The sequence below is a fragment of the Rhinolophus sinicus genome, chromosome 16, assembly GCF_057876585.1.
Source record: "Rhinolophus sinicus isolate RSI-liver-muscle chromosome 16, RSI-T2T, whole genome shotgun sequence".
NCBI classification, from domain to species: Eukaryota; Metazoa; Chordata; class Mammalia; order Chiroptera; family Rhinolophidae; genus Rhinolophus; species Rhinolophus sinicus.
The window spans coordinates 75,998,310-76,022,356 of record NC_142516.1 but is presented as its reverse complement, the minus strand read 5'-3'; the positions used below and the strand labels follow the sequence as shown (position 1 = coordinate 76,022,356).

The window sequence follows — 24,047 nt, the reverse complement described above, 5'->3', positions numbered from 1 at the left end:
GAAAAGACCTCAGTCTTTTGCTAGGAATGATCATTGCTACTGCTAGCTTAGTTATTATTTCTGGGCCTTTTCAGGAGACTGTGTGTATGTGTGTGTGTTTATATTTATTATATATTTATATACATACTTACACATGTATTTTACATGTCATGATACAATATGAATTTATATGATACTTCCATATTTATATTGATACTTAATTTGAGATTATAGAGCCTTTACTAAGCCTCTTTGCTGTCACATTTGTATAGCATTTACTCAATGATAATTCTGGTTCTTAAGCATATAGGGAATGATTTCATTATAGTGTCCCATAATTGCTCATTAGTTTTATTCCATATTATATAAAAATCAAAGAATAAAAATACCAATACTACTACACTATAGTTCCTGGAAACATTAGGATTTTGTTTTGTTTAGTTTAGTTTAGTTTTGTTTTGTTTTGCATGTGATCTCCCATTTCTTCCTATTTTAAAAAATGGATATACTTTGTCTACAGTGTCAAAACATACAGACATTGCATTATATACTCTCCCTCTCTTAGACTTAAGTTTATTCTTGCTTTTCAGGTAAATTAATGCTTCCCATTAGTCTTTATACCAATGTCTCTTAAGGCATTTTAGTTGTCTGAAATTTATTTTCTAGCATATCCCTCAGGAAGAGCTCATGAGAATAATATTCCCTGAGATTCTTGTTGATAACAGTTTGTGCCCTTTATACTTAAAAGTTATTTTTGCGGGATATAAAATCCTTGGCTCACACACTCCTTTCTTAAGTATTTTAAATATGTAGCTTCTTTTCTTTTGGCATGAAGTGTTGTGTTTTGTGTTCTTTTTTTTCCCCTAGATGCCCAAAGGGTTTTTTCCTTTTCATTATTGTTCATTAATTTTACTAGATTGTATTTTGATGTTTGTCTTAGTCAACTTGGGCTGCTGTAACAAACTGCCATAGACTGGGTGGCTTACGCAACATTTATTTCTCACAATTCTCGAGGCTGGGAGTCCAAGATCACAGTGCCAGCATAGTAAGTTTCTTGGTGAGGGCCCTTTTCTTGGCTTCAGATGGAACCCTTCTTGCTGTGTCCTCACATCGTGGAGAGAGAAATGATCTCTTTCCTGTCTTTTCTTCTAAAGACACTAATCTTACTCATTAGGGTTCTGCCTTCATGACCTAATTATCTTCCAAAGGTCCAACTATAGATACCATCACACTGGGGATTAGGACTTCAACATATGAATTGGTGGGGGGACAAACATTCAGCCCATAGCAGTGTTGGTTATTCTGAGTCAATATTCTCATAGTGTAGTTTCAACTCGGTTTTTATTTTAGGAAAGTTTCTTGTACTAGTGTTTTCAGTTACTTTGTTTTATTCCTTTGCTTTGGCTTTCTTCTTTAGGGACTCCTGTTATTTAAATGTTCAGTCTTCTTTTCCTGTCCTCAGAATTTGTCATGTTCTCTCAAATCCTTTATTCTTTTTCATTTCTCTTTGCTTTTTTAAAATTTCCTTCTTTTAAAGCATTATCTATTGTGTTCATTCCCTCTTATGTTTCTTCTAGTTGAGTACTTGTTTCTAAAATAATTTTTAATTTCTAAGTCTTTGCTGAATTCTGCCACTCATTTCTAAGTTATTTTTATTCTGATGTATGTTGTTGCTTCCTGTGTTTTATCATTTTCTTGGTCTTTTACCTCATTTTGAAATCAGTTACAATTTAATCTGTTTTGTGAGCACGTATTTCTGGCATGTTCAATTTTTTCCTAAATAAATTCTGCTTATTCTCTTTTATAATAACTTTTATGAGATTTGACCCTCTTGCTTATTTTTATAGAAATTATTTTCCCTGAGTTTTTTTTAAATGAAGCAGGGTCTAGGAAATCTTTTCTATCATCATAAAGATTACTATCTGTTAGTTTTGTGAAGTGTTCAAAATTGGTGGGATTTTCTGTCTCTAGCCCTTTCGACTGCTTTGCTCTAGAGCTTCTCTTTCCCTCATTCCTGTTCCTTTGACTCCCTCCTAACAGTTTTTCCTCATCTGTGGCCCTGACCTGGGAGCCCTGGTGGGTCAGTTTGGGAAGTTCCTAAGTGCTAGCCTGTTCTGTCCCCTCAGGCCTTACCTTAAGCCCCCTGCAGCCACTCAGCTTTGGACAGCAGAAAACTTTCCCAGATTCAGCTGCTATCTCCAGTTGGCCCACTGTGCTTTCTATTCTAGTGAATACTTGTTGGCTATTCTGGGGCCTCCTGTTCTGAGATCCATTAGATGCCACCATGTTGCTTCTTCACACAGACATGATGCCATGCAGAGTATGTAGCTATTGGTGGATTGTCCCCATCTGCTTGTATTTTAGAGCTCATGGGAGTATCTTGTCATCTAAGTTGGTTGTAAATGCTGTCCATGGCTTTTGATTTTGCTCTCTACTGGTAGTTGCTGTCTGTTCTCATGCGGGGATTCAGAGAAATTGAACTGCTTCCCCTGTTAACACCTGCTGAAAATCTGTTTAGTGATTTTTAAGTGTTAGCATTGTTTTCAAAAGTGTCTGACTCATTCCCCAAAAAACTGTGTGAAAGAAGCTGATATATAAGCAAGGATACTGTGATATAGAAACCTTAATCATTGTATTTATTTACAAATCAAGCTTTCTTTTGCAGTTATTAGTAGTCTCGTTTAAAAGTTCATGATGATACATATTTTGATACCCTTGTAACTAAGTATTGGACTATTTTTTGTCTTGTGTGCTGCAACTAGATTTTTAGGTTTGAGGAATTATTACATGAACTAATTTTTAAAATACCTTTTTGTTTGTTTGCTTATTTATTACTGTCCAAAAGGTGTCAATAGTTAGTGTGGGATGAATGCTATTCTAAGTAAGGCATAGAATATATCATCAAGATAAAGAAAAATTTGAGTGGATTTTCTACCAGAAGAATCCTTTTGGACAGTAATAAACTGTCCAATACACACTCCCTGGTGCTTTGAAATTTAAGGAGATTATCTTAGTCTCTCTTTCAATCATCTTATTTAACATCTTGTTTTCACATGATTATCGATTCTGGCCGAGAGAGGTTCAGGACCAAAACAGCACCAGTGTTGGAGGTCAGGATGGAGGTTCATTGCCAGAGCTGTTGGAGGGAGGTTTTACAGACCTTACTTCTAGCCTTCTCTTTTATGACCACAATTTAAAAGTAAATTATAGTTGCCTAGAAGCAAAGTAATAAAACATGTCCATTTTTTAAACTTCTTTCAGATAACAGCTATAAGTTAATTTTTTTCATTTCCTAAAAACCTCCCAGTCTTGACATTCTCTGGGCATATGTACAAAAAGGACAAACAAACAGGAAAACTGAACAAAGCCAACCAAACGAAACTCCCTAGTCATAAACCCCGTGCCCCCACTCCATCACTGTAATCAAGTACATGTTTAAAGGACATTATGAGGCTAGCACTGCTCTTTAGATTAGTAAACATGCTTTTTAAATCAACTGGAACAGCAAATTCATAGAAATGACCCTCCACCCTGACATTTCTGTGGGCCAAAAACCATCATTTCAGGTTTAAATCTAAACATCATTACCTAATCTCAAGTTCTCATATTGATAGGAGAGGAAAGTCCTTTCCAAGTTAACCTAGGCCAATCTATTTGAACTCTTTATCTCTACAGGTGTTTTTTTTTCAAATGTGATGTTAACAGACAGATTGAATGTTTTTCCTGAGGATTCAAAACAAAACAAGCATGATTGTTTTTTAGTGTATTGCTGATAATTTTTAAAGTATACATGGAACCATATTGCTTCATAATCAGACATCGCTTAATCAACATCGATTACCTCCTAGATGGTGTTCAGGAAGTGGCTTACATTCACTCCAACCAGAATGTGATTGGATCGAGCAAAGCTGAAAATCACATGAGCCGATGGGCAGCACATGATGTATTTGAACTGAAGCAGTTTTCCCAACTTCCTGCTAACATAGCTGTTTGCACTTCTAAGGTAAGAAGCACGTGAGGTACTGTCATCTTTAGTTTTTATCTCAGTTTCACAGATGTTACTCAACAGTATCTTCTTTAAGTACTCCCGCAAAAGTAGCTACTAAGATTATAAGTGACATCCAAATAAGTGTAAAAACACAGAACCCTTTGGGCGGCACTGTTGTCACTGAAGATGTTTAGAGTAAAAGACAAATTGATATCTAAATGTAATAATGTTGAGTTGCTTAATAAGTTTGCCAAAAATGAGGAATCTGTAGAAATCATGCAGTTAAATCAGAACCAAAACCACTTCTGCTCATCTGGAAAACAAAAAGTGTATGATTTAGAGATCCTCAAATTTTTCATCTAAAATAAGGACAGACTCAAACTAGCTTCATGTAAAATTTATTTTTTTAGTGAAAGAAATTTTATGTTAAAAGTAATAGATACTTCCTATGGACTCTTCTCATTGAAAATCGCTGTTGTTTAGAAATAAGGCTTTATATAAATGTGATATTTACACATAGTCACTTCCATCAAAGGTTTTAAAAAATATTATCTTCTCTTTGGCTTATTATCCTTCATTAATTCCTAAAAGCTAAGTCTGAGGAGTAGTTTTCCTACCGTTTTATGTGTAGGAGTTAAAACTGCATACTGTATAAAACAGTGGTACCTTGTTCCAACTTAGTACTGCTTTTAAGAATGAAGTGGGTAAGACACCTCTGAACTAGCACACCGTCTTCATTTATTTGTACCTCATCTGATTCAACAAAGGATTTGGATTGTCTTAACAATAAAATCAGAATACAAAATGAAATTCAGGACTAAGGGAAATATAAATTAAATTGGAATTTCAAGACTGGGAGAGAAAGTTAGAATGTAGATATATAGGACATAATGTTCTTACCCAGGTATTTTTTTAATGATAAATTTGATTGAGTTTCAAAGGAAGTAAACAGTTTATTTAGTGTTTTCTCAACTAAGTGCATTTGGAAATGTGTGTGGGCAGTTTGGGTGGTCACAGTGACTGAGTGCCCAACTGGCATTAATGTCTGGAAGCCAGGAATACTAAATGGCTGTTGTGGGGGGTGGGGGAAACATCCCACATGCCAAGAATTGTTCTGCCCAAAATGCCATAACACCCTGCAGAGAAACACTGAGCTAAATGGTTGTCCTTAAGTGTGTGTGGGGGAGCATGGGGGAAGGGGGGAATACTAGCTTTTCTAAGGAGGAGAAAAGATTTTCCTACCCCTTAATTTGAAGGAAATTTGCCTCCCAGGTTTTAAATGAGGACCACGGAATGATCTAGTGAACAGTCCATTGTCTTATAATATCCTTAGAGTAAATGTAATAATGGACTTTGAAGGGCTTTGCTTTTAGCATTTTTAAATGTAATCCAAAGGCCCAATGCCAAAATACAACTCATGAAAGCATTCTTTCATGACCCAAGTGTGCTGCTTTTTGATATGCTCATTCATTTGATCTAGAAATATACTGTTTCTCAACCAACACTGTAGACAGCATTTCTATAGTTTGACTACCTTGTAGGAGCTATTTGGAAAAAGTAGTCAGAGATATGTGGGTTTGCCAGAAATTTGCTTTGTTAAAACGAAGAGCATATCTTTTAAACAGCTCATTTTTATTAGGTTTTTTTTTTTTTTTAACCGTGCCCGTTTCAAAACAAATTTTAATTAGAAAAAAGTAAGACAGTTTGTCAAACCTCTGTAGAAGATGTTAATGGAGTAATTTAACTGGATATTAGCCATTAGCTTACTTAAATATGTTTCAGAGAAGAACTTTGCAGGTATATAATTCCTCCCAAAATGGACCTGAGAAGCAACCCCTAGATATAGAAGCAATAAAAAGTCCCCATGGGACCTTCTTAAGGAAAGTTGTACAAATAGAAATGCTACAAATATCCTTTGCCTTTAATTGACAGGGACCTGCGAGTAAGGGAGTTCCTTTAACCTTATATTGGCAATACCAATAGTTTTCAACCTTTTTCAGGCCCAGTGTTCTTGAGGTAGATGGCACAGTCTCCGCAGAAAGCTTTTCTCTTCACAGGGATTTTCAGAGTCAGGGATATTTCTTACCAGAAAACAAACTGGAGTATCTATCCCCTGCAGTTTCTAATATGCCTTTTGAGGCTGTATATTTCCCCTATTCCATGTACACCAACTTAGTACAGGGGAAATGAAAAAATTTATCGTTTCATGACTAAATTGTAGTTGGTATAAAGTATTCAGGGAAGTTTTATTTTTTTTTTTTTTTGCTTTTTTTGATGTTTTCTTGTATAGTTTCTATTTAATCCATTTTCTGTTACATTCTTAAAGTCACAAGTGCATCTTTGCTAATAATATCAAGGCATATAAATATATTAGTTTCCTCCCAAAAATTTAAAGATCAAACAGTTATTTTTCCTGCAGGTTAATTTTGTCTGGTAACTTGGCATCTGATCATTGCACATGGTATCAGAGCTGCTAACAAGGTAGCTGGTAAGGATGAGAGCCCATAATGGAGTTTTAACATAGTGAAGAATTGCCTGAGAAAATGAAGATCAAATTGATTCAAAGAGGGAGGAAAGCTTTCTAGGCTGTGAGAACATCCCTATGTAGGGGTGTAACTTGGCACATTATGGGGAACGAGAAACTAGAGAAATATGCGCTTTCCCTAAGATATCCAGGACAGGTGAGAGGGCAGAAAGGAATGGGGTTTGGGGGGAGTGGGCGCGGAGGGAGAGGGAGAGGGAGAGGGAGAGGGAGAGGGAGAAGGAAGGAAGGAAGGAAGGAAGGAAGGAAGGAAGGAAGGAAGGAAGGAAGGAAGGAAGGAAGGAAGGAAGGAAGGAAGGAAATGATAACATAATGAATATGTGATAAGGAAACACTGTGATCACACAAGCTGTGTTTGAATCCTGGCTAAGCCACTACCAACTGTACGATTTGAGGAATGGTCTGTTTAAATGTTGCTTTACCAAGTTTCTAAAAAGAACTGAAGAAAGAACCTGCCTGCCATAAAGGGGTGTCGCGAGGCGCAGCACCCAGTCAGGTCAGGGCTTCCCGTCCACGCCTCAGAAACCTTTGCACCTGGCTGGTGACGCTGGCAGGCAGGGCGGCCATGGAGAAAGTGCACTTGCCTCCAGGCCTAGAAGAGGAGGAGGTCCCCTGAGGAGGTGGGCCACATTCGCCCACATACAGTGGGTACTATTCCACTGTATGATCTGGGTCGCACTAGCCCTTGGCTTTGATCAGGCTGCGGCCTCCCGGACCTGGGACGGCCTGCAGAGATACTGCCCAGGCGGGTGAGCTCTGGAAGATGGGGCCTCCGTGGTGGATGGGTCCTCTGAATGGTCCCCGCATGGTGGCCTATCTGGTGCCAAACACCCATAACCCTATGCAGGAAGTCCCAGGCCCTGGGAAGTCCAGAAGGGGTTAGCTGGCCATTGAGGTCTTGCCCTTTGACCTTTTACGTCATCTCTTCACGTGTTGGACTAGTGGGTGCAGCTTTCTCTGTGACGTTCCAGGGAGACGTCACAAACGCCTGGCTGGACAGTTAGTTCAGTGCGTGCGGTAACTAGAGAAAAGACGGAAGCTGAGGAGAAGCTCTCCGAGTTTCGTACTCTATTCTCAGGTTCTTTTGGCGCACAACTAGTTCTATATGGGCAATTTATTTTCTAAGGTACTACTTCTATTCCGCCACCGTACATTGTGTGGCGGCCATCGAATCTGGCGTTGTGGCCGTCGCCCGGTGCTTTTCCCTGCCTTCCGCGACGATGGCCCACCTGGCCGGAACCACCCTGCCGCTCCCGCGCATGCCCTCCGCCATGGTTTCAGCCACCTGGGTCGTGTGCGGTTATCAACGGCCTCCCAGACCCAGTGGACCAGGAGGGCATGTATACCACAGGCCATATATTCCTTTCTGAGGAGCCTCCCCTTGGTGACCTGGAAAAATCCTCCAAAGACACCTGTACTGCCTACCTCTAATTCCAGGATGTTCGGCCCCTCGAGAACTATATTTATCCCTCCTTCAATGCGAAAATTTACTCGCCCGCGTTCACCACCTGAGCAGGTAGTCAAGTCTACGATGCCACTACCATCCAGTACCATCCCACTTCCTTGCTCAAAGGTGCTTGAGGTGAAGATCCAAGAAGAGCCCAAAAAAGAGATGGCAGAAAATGAAGAGCATCGTGTGGTGACCAACGAGCAGGACGATCAGAACAGCCACCAGGGTGGTAGGGATCTGCCTTTAACAACCAGGCCCCCGAAGACTGACGGAGTCGTCATTTCCATCGAGCGCAGTCCTGGGCCTCTGGCCGGCGGTCCCAGGCACTCACAGTGCAGCTTGAGTGAGAATGCCCAGATGCCACCTGCAAAGCCTGATTCCAGACCAGCAGTGCCCTCGGCCCCAAGCGTAGGCAGACCTGCTAGAGACGTCGCACCCCCTCCAAAGCTTTATTCCGGACCAGCAGTGCTCTCGGCCCCAAGCGCATGCTGCTCCCTGCTGCCAAAGAGACCCACAAAGGAAGTGCTGGGTGAAGACCATGTGCAGATCAGTCCAGACCCATTCATGTCGGGTAAGGAGACTCACAGCCCAAAACCTTCAGACGTCCCATCCAGGAGCTCTTCACTAGTATCTGCCAGCAGTAGGCGCCACAAACACAAAATGCCCATGCCACTTTCGCTACCCCTGCCACCACTGCAGTGGGATAGAGGGAATCTTCCCGTACCATGTAAGCTTCCTTGCTTAGCTTTTGACAGAAACCCGGATACCTTGATGATCCCTACATGTCAGTGGAATAAGATCGTGGAGGATAAAACCAAGGTCAAGGCAAACTGCAGTGCCACTCAGTCTGTCCCTTCTTTTACCCCACCTGGGGTGGTTACAGACTCCCTGCCTCAGGCTACTTACACTGGGCAGGTCCCAGCTACTGCCCCCAACTCAGCTGACCTATCAGTCGGGCCCCCAACCAAGTCTGTCCCTACACATGTAACACAAAATATTGATCACTTTCCTCTTCCTATTCATTCCCATTCTCTTCCACCTCTTAGTTCTAATCACATTTGGGGAATTCCATCTAATAGGAATGGAGGCCGTTTACATTCAGTCATAACTACATCTATTTCTGACCTCTCCACACCTGCTATGACCTCCTTCCAGCCGCCCTCCTGCAACAATGAATCCCCGATCCCTATGTGTGTAGATTCTCCTCCCCCTGCTTTATCCTTACCCACCCCTCTTCCAGTCCCTTCTGCCAGTCTCCCTCTTGCCCTACCCACCAACTCTGTGGCCGTCTCTTCTACCTCAGCCAATGGGTCTGCCAGTCATTCCGGCCAGTCTACTTCAGATTCTGATGTCACTGACATGGACACGACTCCTCCTCCCCCTTTCGAGGTGTTTGTATTCACAGCTGCCTCATGCCCCAGCAGGAGGTCTTGCAAATCTCAAGTCTGTTGTAAACCTCAAGTCTATTGCCGTGTGGCAAACCCTCCTAAGTCAGTCACCTCCACTGACCCATCTGCATCGAAGTATCTCCGCCTTGTTCCTAATTATTCAGGTAGCCCCCAAACCACCCCTCAAGGCACATCAAGGACCTCTGGTAATAGGAAAAGTAAAACCTCACTCCTCAGCGCTGCTGTTAGCACTACAAATGCACCCCTCGTGAACTCTGCAGTCACCCAAGCTCCAGCAAACAACACCTCTGCAAACCCTATCAAGGACTGGGAACCTATGGACACCACGCCTCCTCCCTAGGCTGTCATTTTCCAATCTCCACAAGTCTCCTGGAAGAACCACGTCCCATTTTACATACCACACCCTGATTCACCCAGTGTCAACCTTCTGTCTGCTGATGTCTCTACCCACAGAATAAGTCGGAGAAGAGACCCAAGTTTTTAACCACAAATGGTGTTTGTTTCACCGGGAAGGGGCTCAGCCCCATAAGTGACATTTGACCTGCTGTTTGTTTTCCTATAGTAAGCCAGAGGACCACACCTCAGGAGTATGTGTGTGTGTTGTATTGTATATGTATTGCATGCGTGTGCGTGTGTGTTTGCGTGTGCATGTGTGTGTGTGTGGTTAAGAGGCAGATGAGCCCACTTCAGAACTACATTGGACTTTAGACATTCCACAGAGAAGAGCTGCATGTCAACTGCTATCCCTGATGTCATCCCTTGACCCAAGCTCTGGACAAGTTTTTTCTCTAGTCCTGGAACTGTCAAGATGGCCACTGTTTCTAGGTGCTTCCTTTTTCCCCTACCCATTTGCCTCCATAGACTCTTATCTTTGCCATGTGTTTGTATATTTATACGTATATTAAAAATCTTGTTCAAAAAATGCAATGGTAGACAAGGTAATATGATTCAAACCTCTAAAATCAGAACCCCATGAATAAGGTGACCCAGGAGTTGCTGGAGAAATTCCGGAATTCAGTAACATTTGTATCAAATGGAGGTGAATGAAGCAAAATAATCCCAGATTAAAACTTGTCAAAGCACAGGACAAAACAGATTTAATATACGCTGACCATTCTATGGGTGATATGCAAATGTGTTTTTTTAAGGTACAAAAGTGTAAAATAGACCGATGTTATGGTTTCTTATGAGAAATAAAGGCAGAAATGAGAACTGAATTTAGAAAACTAAAAATGGAAATTTACTAAGACTGAAAAAGGCAAGACCTAGCCCCTGTTGCCACAAACTGTTGTGGGAGAAAGAAGCTGAAACCCTAAAAGTTTTCATAAATTGCTTGAAAACCTGTTCTGTGCCCCTGTAACAATTAAGTGACTGCAACCTGCCTGCTTCACCTAATCCCGAATCATTAAATTCTGTTCCCAAATCACTCATGCTCTAAACCTAGTTCCAATCCTAGACTGATAAAAACCCTTTTGTAAATGCTTTTTTTGTGTGTGTTTTTTTTGTTTTTCTGTTTTTTTTAATGCAAGCAGCGTTTATTAGTGATACATTCTCAGGGAATAGAACAGGCCTAGCCAAGATGGGGAAGAGGAGGAGAGGGGGAGCAGAAGAGAGAAAGGGGGAGAGAGAAAGGGCCAAAGAGAGCCAGGAAAGTTTTAAAGCCACTAAGCCGGAGGCCCAATCCCATGCCATCGATACTAGCAAGCCAAGAGCTGTCTGAATAAACACACTGATTTCAGTGGCTGACTTCTTTAAATCAATACTTGGTACGGTAAAATTCCAACACAAGAAGATTCAATCTCTCAGGTTTGACTTATACCATTCAATATATCAGGTTAATAATACAGGTGTACTTCAGCATCTTGAAAGTTGTATTACCTATATGCAAAAATTACTCAGGGACAATATTATAAACTTACTATTAAAAAGAAAGGTCTTGTTACATGAGAATTAGAATTTTCAAAATAGATAGTGATCATTCATATTTGTGATGTTTTTCACCAATATCAAAAACTAAAACTATTACATATTTTTTAATTATATTTTGACATAAGACTATAACCCCTAAGACATATCTCATTCTTTTCTTCAGTTTAATTAGGAATAGATAATTCATATAATGAGACTCATCTTCAATTTGTTGAACTCTGTAATCTTCCAGAGGCAGAAGGAATTGTGATAGTTATAACTAGCCTATGGCATGAACTCTACTCAGAATGCCAGAGTTTGAATTCTAGCTCTAACTCACACTTCCTGTGTGACCATAAGAAAGTTACTTACCTTCTCTGTGCCTCAATGTCCTTGTGATTAAAATACAAATAACTATACTTCTTACCTCAAAATGTTTTTATGAAAACTAAATGAAGTAATACCTATAAAATGATCTGATCAGTGTCTGACACAAAATAGCACTAAATGAATAATAGCTATTGTTATTACTACCACTGGATATGACTGATGTCAGGTCTGAGTCCTCTGGAGTTGTTGATCCCCCTGGGGACCAATGAGGAGTAATCATGAACAGTTGTGTGCAACCATATTTAACTATAGATAAAAGAATGGGTGGTACTAGCAGATCTGGGGCTTTGGACTCCCTTAAAAAAAAAAAAAAGGATGTTTAGGGTGGAGTATTTTTTAAAATTTTGTATGTGACTATTAAGTTTTTGCTTATGAAAATAGAAAGTCACTCAGTACTTTATAATTTATATTAATTTATTTTATGATAGTCTGTATTAGAATTGAAATTATTAGTAATTCTTCTCTTTCTTTAAAGTTGATAGATACATTTTCTCTTTAGAGTCATCAATTGAAGTGACTGCTTCTAATTTAAGATATCTCCACAACTGCTGACAGACATTCAAATGAGATACCACTCTGCCATCAAACTAGTCCTTTTGCATTATCTTTATACGTAATATTCTTGATTCTCCTCATTATAATTCTTCTGGAAACTACATACTACCTCAGTAATGTCAGGGAGATAGAATGATGCCAGTGTCATTTTTCTCTTTACTAAAACTTTGTAAAGATAGTTCAATTAAGGATTTCTGAAGAGACTTTTAAAATAATACTATTTCACATAGGTGAGATATTGATGACATTTCAAAGCCATCTCAAATAATTTCTAAGAAAAAAATGTTCACATTCACTGATTTCATCATATCTCATCACTATTCAACACTTTTAATGAGTAAATCATTGAAACGTTGATTAGAGATATGTGTATCACTCACTGAGAGCTTTTGCAGCGTGTAGTATGGAGGTGGGTGGCAATAGTAAATTTGCAATTTTGAAAAAATTTAAAAGTAGTTATGGTAAGAATAGAGAAGAAACTAAGGTGAAAGGAAATGAAGCAAGGTACAAGACAAAAGAGATTCAGCCATGGTGTTAGAAAACTCTGCAAACCTCTAGCTTTTGAAGATCTAAAAATCCCCAGACCTCCCACCGACAGGACAGTGTCTTTCATCTGGGGCTCACATCCAGAATTTTTTTGATTACTGGGAATTCTTCTGAGTGCATCTTGTCTGTCAACAAAGTTTTATTAGAGACCTTTATTTGTGTTTGAAAAGATTTTGTGTGTGTGCATGCGTGCGTGTGGTCTGTGTGTGTGTGTGTGTGTGTGTGTGTGTGTGCACGCGCACGCGCCCATAGCCAAAGGCAGAAGTGTTGCCTCACTTCCTAAGAAAACAAATACTATTTATTTGTACGATGGCAATACATGATTGACAGTGACCACAATATGCAGGTTGAGTCTATAGTTGAGTCTAAGTTAAAGCTTTAACTAAATTGCAAAGGATTATACTACATGGGGAACTTACAAAAGAGAAGTAATGTACACCACGATTCTATTATAGGTAAAATCTTGTGGTCTTCAGAGCTTACCTCTCAATCATTTTGATATAATTACTGATAACTGAAATGCAAAAAGCTATGAACCTGCTTTTCAAATTCAACTATATATTAAGATAAGGCCTAATATACTATCTTTTCCATCTTTCCTTTGGTTTCTTATAGTTTATACTTTTATAAATAATTTCTGTTTATGGAACACATTTTATAGATGTCTTGAATGAAAACCTATCCTAAAATAAATTTCTAGTTATACCTTTGTTATATAGTAGTAATACAAACAATATAAAATAAGAATTCGTTTTTCCTTAAATTGTACTTGGATACTTGACAATCATTTCTGAAGACCGCTTATTTTAAGAGACCTCTGATAACAAGAGGAAAAACCTGTGTGATTTATGGTTAAGCTAAGACCGAAAGAAATGTTTTAAGTATGTGAAGGAACTGATAATACCTTTATTAATTTGTTCTTTTAATATATGGAAGTAGTTAGCTATACCTGTTTGTGATGTGGTCCCTCATTTTTTCAATCAACTGCATGTTTTCAACTTAAGTTTACTTAAAGTTTTCTGAAAAGAAATGTACAAAGACAGCATTCAATTAAGGATTAATCACTATGGCAACTGAGATGTGGCGACTGAAAGGGGGAGGATGTATTCTCCCGTCAGTTTCCTGCCAGCTGTCATAGTCAACCTCTGCTGCCTGAATCCAAGCCAAAATATAGACTGTGACCAACTCTAAGAAACTATATCTGTATTTTTATAAATTGGTACAAGTATCAGACTATAAAAGAAGACTTAATCCCCTGAATTGGATGACAGACACTTGGCACTCTCGCCAGTATTTGACAGAGAAATAACGGGTCGCTTTGTAGTAAAACCTGGATTAATAGTAAACCCTTCTTTATGTTATTGCAGTGTGGTGTAAATGAGAGAACTAAGCATGCTGTCAGGCTGGCGGCGGTGGGTGGCATAGGGGAGAGTGCCTTTTATATAACCAGTGCAGGTTTAAGCACTGTTCAGAGTACTGTAAATACAAAATGTTGTGTTAGTGAGAACTTCTCTGTCTTGTATTTGTATTAGATTGGCATTTTGTAGATGACTTAAAGAAAGGATTTCTAGGAGCTAGGGTGGATTTGATTGCAGTTTGTTTATACAGCTTTTGGAGACAGCAAGGAGGGATGGACTGTTTACAATGAGCAGACTTTGGGGAGATATAGCATTCCATTATCCTATTTTTCAGGAGAGTGAATGGCATGATGGTTTAAAGTAATTGTTCACAAATGACTGGTTTATGAAGTAGTCCAGTAAGTAAGGTTTATGGTTTCAGCATGTAATGGAATTAACTCTTACTGGGTGGGATTTTTCATGGTCTTATCATTTTTCTTTCTATAGATGTTAATTTTATGGTGTTTGTAACAGAAAGTTATTCTTTCAAGTAATTTTAGTAGAGATCAAGGTTTTTTAAATGGTGTGTATGAATGTATGAAATTATGTGATTAGTGTTGGCATGAGAAAAGCTTTTGTGTTTCTAGCCTTAGAACTAGGATTGATTCAGAAAGATAGTATGTTATTTGTGAAGAACACCTGTTACCTAGTCAGCGGAAGGAGAATCCGGTGTTAACTATACACATACATACCTGTTCCCCTCCTTCCTCACAATGATGTTACCAGGATTAGTGGGTAACGTGACTAATGTGTACAAAACACATTCAACTCCTTGAAAGAAAGGCATTAAATGTACTCAGAATATAATATAAATTTGTATTATTATAATTATGATTATTGATTATCAGTAGGTGTGTTCAGTGAAACTCCCTCTGTTATTGTCTACACTGACCTGTTATTATTTTTGTTTTTCATAGTACCAATAGTAGAATATGTTAGTATACCATTAAAGATACCTAGTCTAGTCCTATGATTTTAGAGATGAAAGACCTGCCTTGAACTGTGGGTGGTTTGTCATGAAGAATACTAGAGAAAAAAATTTTATTTGAAAGGAATTATAAACTAATTTGGCAATGGACTAGACTGACAAAAGTGATCTTTGCTTATTAGGAAATAGTTTGAAACTAACCCTTCTCCTAGCTGGTCATTGTTCCAATTGCACAGAAGATAGATATGGCTTCTTTGAACACTTCCTCTGTTTAGAATAGTTAGAAGATTCTAAATAGGTAAAAAATACTATTTCGTCAAAGAATGCCTTCTAAGGAACAGTATTAAAGCTTACAGATACAAGGTTTCATGAAACTCGGACTGACTTAGTGACTTAAATAATGTTGAGCACTTAGCCCTTTTCAAATTATATTGTGTCCCTCTCTGAAAGCCATGGTATCAATCGGACATGGCCACTTAATGGAAACACCTATTGCCTTGTCATCTGTTGGCCGTAGTGCCATATAGGAAACCCACTCGAGATGGGAGGACATGGAGAACGGTGTCAGGAAGATAACCCTATTCGTACATGACGTTATGAGCTTTCCTTGTCTAGCACAAAAATCTGAGCAGCCACTGTGGGGCTTAATTTTCTGTTTTCCACAATCCTGTGAAATGTCTTACTGTGGTTTTTTTCCACAGCCCACAAAGCCTATTTCATTCTGGCCCTAGGCTGCTTTTCCAGTGTTACTCCGAGACATTCATTCACGAGTATTGACACTAACTGTGTGCCAGGCCCTGAGCTAGACACCAGGGACATAAAGGCAGGCAACCTCCTCCAGTCAGCCCTCAGCTTACAAACCAGTCTCCAGGCACGCAGTGGGCTCCTTTTACTCTTCCATACCTTTGCTCCTGGGGGTTTTGCGTTTAAAATTCCATTTCACCTGTGTCTGCCTATTGAACTCCTGCCCTTGTATCATCTGTGACAGCTTTCCCCTAAGGCTTCCCCAAAGCAGTGTAAATGTCTCCTTTATTTTTACTTTGTGTGTATGTGTATCTATATAGCTCTTATCACATTGTATTATGTGATATTGTATATATGTCTAGAGAATGCTTTTAGCTGCAAGGAATAGAATAAGCATCTAAAAGCGGCCTACACATAGGTCATTAACTAACTAATGTATCAGCAAGTCTGAAGGGAGGTATTTCCAGGGTTGGTGCTACAGCCCAGTGACATCGTAAGGATTCAGGCTGTTTCATTTCTGCTCCCACTATCCTTAGTAAGTGAATTTGTGGTCCCTGGGCCTTTTGCCTCCTGTTGCAGGATGACTCCTGCATCTCAAGGTCTCATCCAAATGTATCCAGAGGCAGGAAGGCTGGCTCTCTTCGTGTGTCTCTCCTTTATCAGGGAGGAAAATCTTTCTGCAGAACACGACTGCCTTGACTACTCTCACTTTGTCCCCCAAGAACTGAGAGAGCAATCCTCCTTCCCTGAGCACATTTCTGAGAGAACCCCACTTTTGCTCAGACAACAAAGAGGGCGGCAGTGTCTGTTGACCGGCCATCAGCAACACCTGACACCATTTCCCTGGTGAGACTATGAAATTCTTTTGCTTTAGGAACTGCATCTTAGTCTATTAGTCACATTGAGACAGGTTAGTTAGTATGACATCAGGCAGTTAGGAATTCCCTGGTGAACTGAGCAAAAACGAAGCACTGGCCATTTTTTTTTTAAGTTTTCAAAATAACACACTCTTCACAAAACTGAAACATCAATCATGCCCCAAGGCAGCAAAGACATTTCGAAGGACATTTTGAAAAGCCTCCCCCAGGCTACACAACAGAACGAATTTAATAAACACTTTAACAGTAAGCGCCAGCGCTCCAGCATTCCCCCTCCCAGGTAGAAATAAAGGTATATAAACACAAGCTTTTGCCTTAGCTAGTGGGCTTCCCAGTTTCGGATACCCCCTCCCGCTCGGGAGCTATAACCTTTCTCCTGCTTTTAATAAACTATCTTCCTTTACAACTGTTTGCCTTTCCCTGGTCCACGTGTCCATTCTTCAGCTTCACGAAACACAATCCTGGCCCACATCCAGAAATTGCCAGCAGATCCGACATCAACAGGACCTACTGATTTTAATTGAAATTCCACTAGATGCTAAATAAAGCCTTCTCAAAAAGATTTTATAAGTGAAAATGTGAAGAGTGACTCTAATTTACTGGTATAAGCATGAATTCTTGTGTGGTGGACTGGCTTTAGGCAGAATGAATATGTCTGAACTGTGGTCCTTGATTTAATATGGAATCTGTGATAGTTTTGAAAATTTCCCGAGGAAGATAATATTCCTTTTAACATAACCAGAGTCGGTTCTCACAGCTTTTATGGCAAGATTATTGGTAAGTTGATGTTTTATCTTAAAGGTATTGGTCATCTTGTAGCCAAGTTGCTATCAGAATCAAAATCAGTTATATAAACAGTTTTCATGACTATTTAGCATTAACTACTTCAAAATGGAATTAGAAATCTATATCTTACTGTATCTTATTCAGTATTTAAGGCTATCCTGTTACCGCTGCCAGGTAAAATAATGAATACCCCCTCGCCCTTTGCCCAAAGTGGCATCTAAACCTCAACTGCCCAGTGAATCATTGGGTCTCATCTCTTATGACACTCCCAATGTACACTGTAGACATTTTCTCCTGTTAATCTGCCTCTGTTAATTTGATTATTAGCCCAGCTAGAAAAACAGAAGGTGGGGGAAAGGTTATGTTTTTGTGCCCCACCCCACAGACCAAAAAGCTTCAGACCTACTATTTAAGATCATATGAAGAGTCACCTGATCATTAAATTCAGTGCTAGTGGGACGTGCTTACAACTGGCCTTTCTCTGTGTGAAAGCTTTACTTCCTCCCCTACATGATGCAAGAAAGCAAATCAGAATAGGAGAGGATAAAAATGATGTGGTTATAGGAAATCCACTCTAATTTACTAAAAAAGTGAATTATTCAGAGGTTTATGTGTTTTATTATGTATTATGAATTATTTATTTCTTAATAATAATCTGCATCACACATCACAACGAGTCGCAGTGTCCCTGTGTCATCTGTGGCTTCACATATTCTCCCTTCAATGCTGGGGAGCCGTTGGTGGCCTTGTAACCAAATCAGCCTGCACTTACTCTAGCTGGTGGCCGTGGAAGAAGGAAGCGGGGTGCCTAATCTCATGGGAAGTGCCAGCCACCGGAAAGGCAGGCAGCGGGGAGTGCTTGCCAAGCAAGGCTTTTTAATTTTTATTTTTTTTCCGTCAATACCACCCTTCTGTGATCTTTTCATATAACAGGTACTATGTAACATAGAACTTTCAAGTACTCTTTAGAGAAAATTTTACAGAAATATAAATAAAACATACATATAAAGATTTGAAGCTGAGATCAGGGCTACAAGATGCTAAGGACCTATTTATTCATTACTACTTTCTGGAATGTCTATCAAGACTGGTATAATTATGAATTTTAAATATGGAAGAGACAGATGGGAGCCCCAGATCCAAATTCCCCATCCCCAGATCCTGATCCCCAAATCCCTCATTATCCCCCAGGATAATGAGGCTCAAAAAGATATAAAACCTCCCCAAGTTTATACAGCACGTGGCTGGGTAAGGCCTGGGCCCCGGGGCCTGTGGTACTGAGTCCAGTGCTCAGACATCTCCCCCAAAAGCCCCGTTCCTGCCCTAGTCTTTGTAGGAGGTATTAGAGGGACTTTACACCCTGGCCACCTGCCTGTGGAGGACTGAGGGTATGAGTGAGCACTCCTCATTGCTCATCTGCAGGCTTTGGTGAAGGTAACGGCCACCATCTCACCTGGCCCTTTCCCACAGGTCGGCTGCTGTGGTCATGAATGCAGTGCCTTCCCGTTAACAGAGCCCAGGGAGATGGGGCTTTCATGTTTCTATTTGTACTGTGTGCTCTCCCGAGGCTGTCAGAACCATAGTTACAAACTTGCATCTCTCACCCCTCAAAAAGTTTTAGATTTGCATCCAGTGGTTTTTGTTTTTTTGGTTTTTGTGTGTGTGTGTGTTGTTTTTTTTTTCAGATTTGAACAGTCATTTTTAAACATATACAGAAAATTTGACTTCAGTATATATTCGTGGTGGGTCCTCTAACCAGCTGGCTTTTCTCTAGAGAGTGAGTGAAGGGGGTAGCATGGTTGCCTTAGGTGTTTGTTGAGTATTGGAAAACTGCATTTACAGTAACATTTCCTACCTCCAGCCAGATATCTTGAATGATTACTTTGAGGAAAGGGCTTTTTCACACTTGTACAAAGATCCTTAAAACTTATTGTCATTTTAGACTCTCAGATGCTGTTGGAATGAATTTATTTACATGTGCTGTATGTTTTCATAGTACCCCTGATTCCCTGCTTTGCAAAGACAAGCAAGTTTATGACTTTTTATGTGTTTACAGGGTTGGCCCTTACCCAAAGAGAGGTTTTTAATCTTTTGTTTGAACAGATGTGTAAACAAAAGCATTGCTGCCTCTCAGACTTCACTATTTAAGGTTTAATGAGGAAAAAAACGAAAGAGCACTCGATATTTTTAAGCTTTATGACAAACTTGGTGTGATCAGGTCAGTGTGGCCTGTGGCAACACATATGCCCACCGGCAGCAGTGACCATAGTGTGACATTCTCTGCTACTCTCAGGAACAAGGTGTAGACCAAAGAGCTCTATGGCGGGCACATCCTCTGGTGATCTTAAAATCCAAACTTTGATTCTTCCGCTCAGGATACTCAATGGGTCAGAACCATCAGGACCTTCCAGCCGTTGAATATATCCTTCCTGCTTCCAGTTTTCTCCATAACTAATCCAGCCTAACCATCTGGTTATGGGAAAAACTGTACATGTCACTGTTAAAAACGCATTGCTCTTTGTTCTGGCATATGCTCTCTGTAAGGTGTTTTCTGGAGAAACCAGCTCCACAGACAGATTCATTCCAAAATTGCTTCGCAAAACATTTCAGTAATTTCTGGTAGCCAACTGTGGACAGCCTGCACACTCTATCAGGTCGTTCTGCTTCATTGAGCACTGTTCCCTCCAATTCCCCTGCTCCATGGGGGTATAGATGAGCAGAGAAGAAGGAATCAGCATTATCTGTGCCAGCTATTGATGTGTCTCCAGGAATTAGGTCATGGATTTGACATAATAATAATGAATGAGTTTGAGTTCAGTTCACATAATCTGGCCATAGTCCCTGTACTTTGCTTTATAATAAATTATAACTGTCACTACAACTGCAACTGCAACTGTGGCACTATTTTCCTTGTATCAGTTGTAAAGGATACTATTGTAAAGGAATTAATCTGTATTGAATTGAATGCAATCGTAAAGGATACTATTTTACTGTAAAGTAGTGAAACTAGATTTTATAAGAAGAGCACCAAATGTTTATTAATTAACAAAATTTTGTTTCACAGCCTTCTTTCGAAAATGGAAATCTGAACCTAGATTTTTTTAAAATAAAAGATAGGATATTGAGCCCATGTGGGAGACAAATGCTTTCCCCTTTTTACTGTTGTATAAAATAATCAGGTTTTAAAATGTAGAATATGTGTCAAAAATTAAAGATCTACATGTCTGATAGCTATGGTTAGAAAAGCTGAATCTTCCTGAAGAATTCATAAAACTGATTTATGAAAACTGTATCTGTACAAAATGTGAGCTTTGTAATGCTGCCAGGGTCAGAAAGGCCCAGAGCAATCATGTAAATTGCAGTATATTGCAGGGCGTGTTCTTGGTTGGCCCAGTTCCTTCTCTTTCTGTTTACTCCCTTTACCCTCATGTAAACATTCCCATCTCTCCAAGAAAGAATGGGTAATTCTTTCTTGGGGATCATCTAAGATAATGAGCCTTTTTATTAGGAACTTTTAACATTCATCTTACTTGCTTGTAATGTAAAATAAATGCATCAAATCTCTTTCAAATTTATCTTTGAAGATCAGCATTTTCCTCTCTTTCTTCATGTTTTAAGATTTAAGAAATTATGTCTTTAAGGAAAGTGCTTTGAACATTTTGTGTTTGTTTGAGTCACAGTAGACTTTGAAAGAAGTCGATTTATTTTCATTAGGAATGGTTTGCTAATAAAGAGCATATAGTTATGTCTTATGTTTTGTCTTATGTTCAGTTTATTTCAGTAAAATGAACCTGGAATATAAGTTGATATATATGATTTATTTTAAAAATGAAAAAATCTAAATGTACCATTTTTTTAAAGAAATGAGCTTGTCAATTTTAAGTCCCTTAAAGGCATTTTGTATATGTATATGTAAGGGTATTTTGTATCTTTGTATTTGTAAATATCTTTGTTGTCAACTGCAGAGCATGGTAGCCGGAACATAATAAGTGCTGAGTAAATATTTGTAAAATGAAAAGCTATTCTCTACCCACATTCATCGATATGTGCCACTTCAATCCCACAGAACTCCTATAAAAGAAAAATATGTCATCAGCAAGAATCTTTGTCTAGTAAACTCTTGCAATCTCTGTATGTCTGAAAAATTTCTCAAATGATAGTTTAACTGGGTGTAGAATTCTAGGTTGACAGTTTTTTTTCTCTCTGCACGTTGAAGACATTATCTCATTATCTTCTCATGGTGGTGGTAATGTTAATCAGAAGTCTGCCTTTAGTTTGATTGTCATTTCTTTGTGGGATAGCCTTCTTCTCTGGTATTTTTTAAAGATGTTCCCTTTCTCTGTGATATAACAAAATATAAATTTATTTTCATTTTTTCCACTAGAGATTCTCCTATTTTTAGTTTGAGTATTCATGCCTTCTTCAATTCTCTACCATTATCTCTTTGGCATTATTTCTTCCATTTTATTTGTTCTGTCCTCCTGGTGTTTTAGAAATTTTGGTATGTCTTCTATCTCTTAATTTCTTTTTCTTTTTCTTCCTTTATGTCTTCCTTCCTTTCTTTCTTTTCCTCCCTCCCGCCCTCCTTCTCTCTCTCTTTTCTCTCTCTCTCTCTCTCTCTCTCGTTTAATCTCTGTACTGTTTAATGCTACCAGTTTATCAACAATCTTTGTAGGGCTGTTTAGTATGCTGTTTAACTTCATATTTTGAGTTTGTTTCTATCTCTATTTTTCATTTCAAAACTGTATTTCTGTTTTAGACTTTGTATTTGTTTTTTTCTCAGATCTGCCTATGTAATAACCAGTTCTTTCTAACAGATTCTATCCCCTCCTTTGTCTTTCTGGACATGTTCATTATTTAAAGTCTCTTTCAGATTGCTTTATTATCTATAATTTCTCAGGTATTAATTCTCACATTTGTTGCATCTGCCCACTTTCATGGTGGTAGGTTTTATATGTTCTTTATAATTTTTGCCTAAATTCCCCCCACCCCACCTCCGTGGTATAACAAGCATTCTCCAGATTATAGAAGTCTTCCTATGGTATATTTTTGTATTCATCCCTCACTGAGCTATGATTTTCACTAGTTCTAGGCCAGTTTTTTATGATAATTCTTAGCTTAGATTTTTCCATATCTCCCAAGTGCTACAAAATAAGATTCCACAAATGGTACAGGCTGGGCATTCCTTTTATTTATTTCATTTCATTTTATTTTATTTTTTGCCAGTGATTCTTTCTATCTAGAGTAAGAAGCTTCTATCCTGTGTCTTTATCGAGTTTCCCTAGCTTTAATTTGCAAATTGGATATCCTTTTAATCCCTGCTGTGTTTTTGGTTGGTAGGTTTGTTGGTTGGTTGGTTTTTTAATTCAGAGAGTTAAATCATTTCCATCTTCCCTCTACACATGGGGCCCTGCAGACCATAACTTAAGACCCTGTCCTTGGAGGGGTACTGAGCTTCAGCTCCCACTCACCACTATGTTACTTCTTTTTGGCACCTAAAGATTTTCCCTTCTTACTTTTAGCTCAGATATAATTTTGTTGTTGTTGTCAAATTGTATCCAGTATTTCTCTTTGGGCAATGAGATGGCAACTTTCCACATATTCACTGTACCATCTTGTCAGGGAAATTGGAACCATGTAGTTTAAAATTATTTTTTCTTGACCTACTGTTTTAAACAATTTATGTTAAGCAAGCAACCCATAGTCTGTAAAATAAATAAAATTCTATCCATAATTTCAATCAACTTATATTAGCGTTTGAAAATCACTAAATACTCTTAAAATTCAGTAGAGAGGAACAGTAGGATTTGTGAAAATGGTTTCTTATTTAATGATCACATAAAGATTGTTGTTTTTTAAATTTGACTACTTATGTAAAATTGAATAACTGAAAGTCTGGTTAGTAATTTTGAGAGAAATTACTGAATTAAAAAATTTAAAATATCCCATTTTCATGCCATTATTTATATAATCATCAATTTTTATCCTTATTTAGAATAGTGGATATTAGCCTGTGTCAGTAGGCCCACAGTCTTGACAATAGGAATATCATATTGTTGTCATCACTTTAATAGAAATATCACATTGTTGTCATTACTTTAAGAAAGATATATCTTTAACATATACCTTAAACCATAGATATAATGGAAACATTGTAATATTGCCATTACTTTTATATCTTTAAGAAAGATCTAAAACATATTCTTTTTAAATATCTAGGTTAACATCTTCTAACAATGATGTCAGTTGGAGAATATGATATACTTGATTATAAAGAGTATTGGGGAAAAGTAACACAGCCTCATTTGACCAAAAATGACTATTTTTTGAGACAGTTTTTGCTTCCTTCCTTTTTCCAGATATATAAAGAAAAAATGAAGGCAGCTACATTGACACACACAAAGAAAGAACAACAAGCAAGTGAAGGAGGCATTTCATCTCCCCTTTACATTTCACATCCTGTGAGTCAGAAGAAGAAAAAAGTCTATCGTACAGACCAGACCACATTTATACTTGGAGAAACACCAAAAGGGATCCGCAGGTATGT

At 38.7% G+C, this 24,047-nt stretch overlaps 2 protein-coding genes across 5 annotated transcripts in view; both read left to right on the top strand.

Moving 5' to 3' along the window:
- ERCC6L2 (ERCC excision repair 6 like 2) overlaps nucleotides 1-24,047 on the top strand; it is a 141,072-nt gene that overhangs the window by 106,323 nt on the left and 10,702 nt on the right. For all 4 annotated transcript variants that reach the window (XM_074330259.2, XM_074330256.2, XM_074330257.2 and 1 more), the window contains 2 exons: nucleotides 3,828-3,982; nucleotides 23,860-24,041. In XM_074330259.2, the coding sequence (XP_074186360.2) occupies nucleotides 3,828-3,982; nucleotides 23,860-24,041 (337 nt within the window). The remainder of the gene's footprint in view (nucleotides 1-3,827; nucleotides 3,983-23,859; nucleotides 24,042-24,047) is intronic.
- Nucleotides 6,763-10,857, top strand: LOC141571104 (nuclear pore-associated protein 1). The gene has a single exon (XM_074330255.2). The coding sequence runs from the start codon at nucleotides 7,615-7,617 to the stop codon at nucleotides 9,706-9,708; it is 2,094 nt and encodes a 697-aa protein (XP_074186356.2). The 5' UTR covers nucleotides 6,763-7,614; the 3' UTR covers nucleotides 9,709-10,857.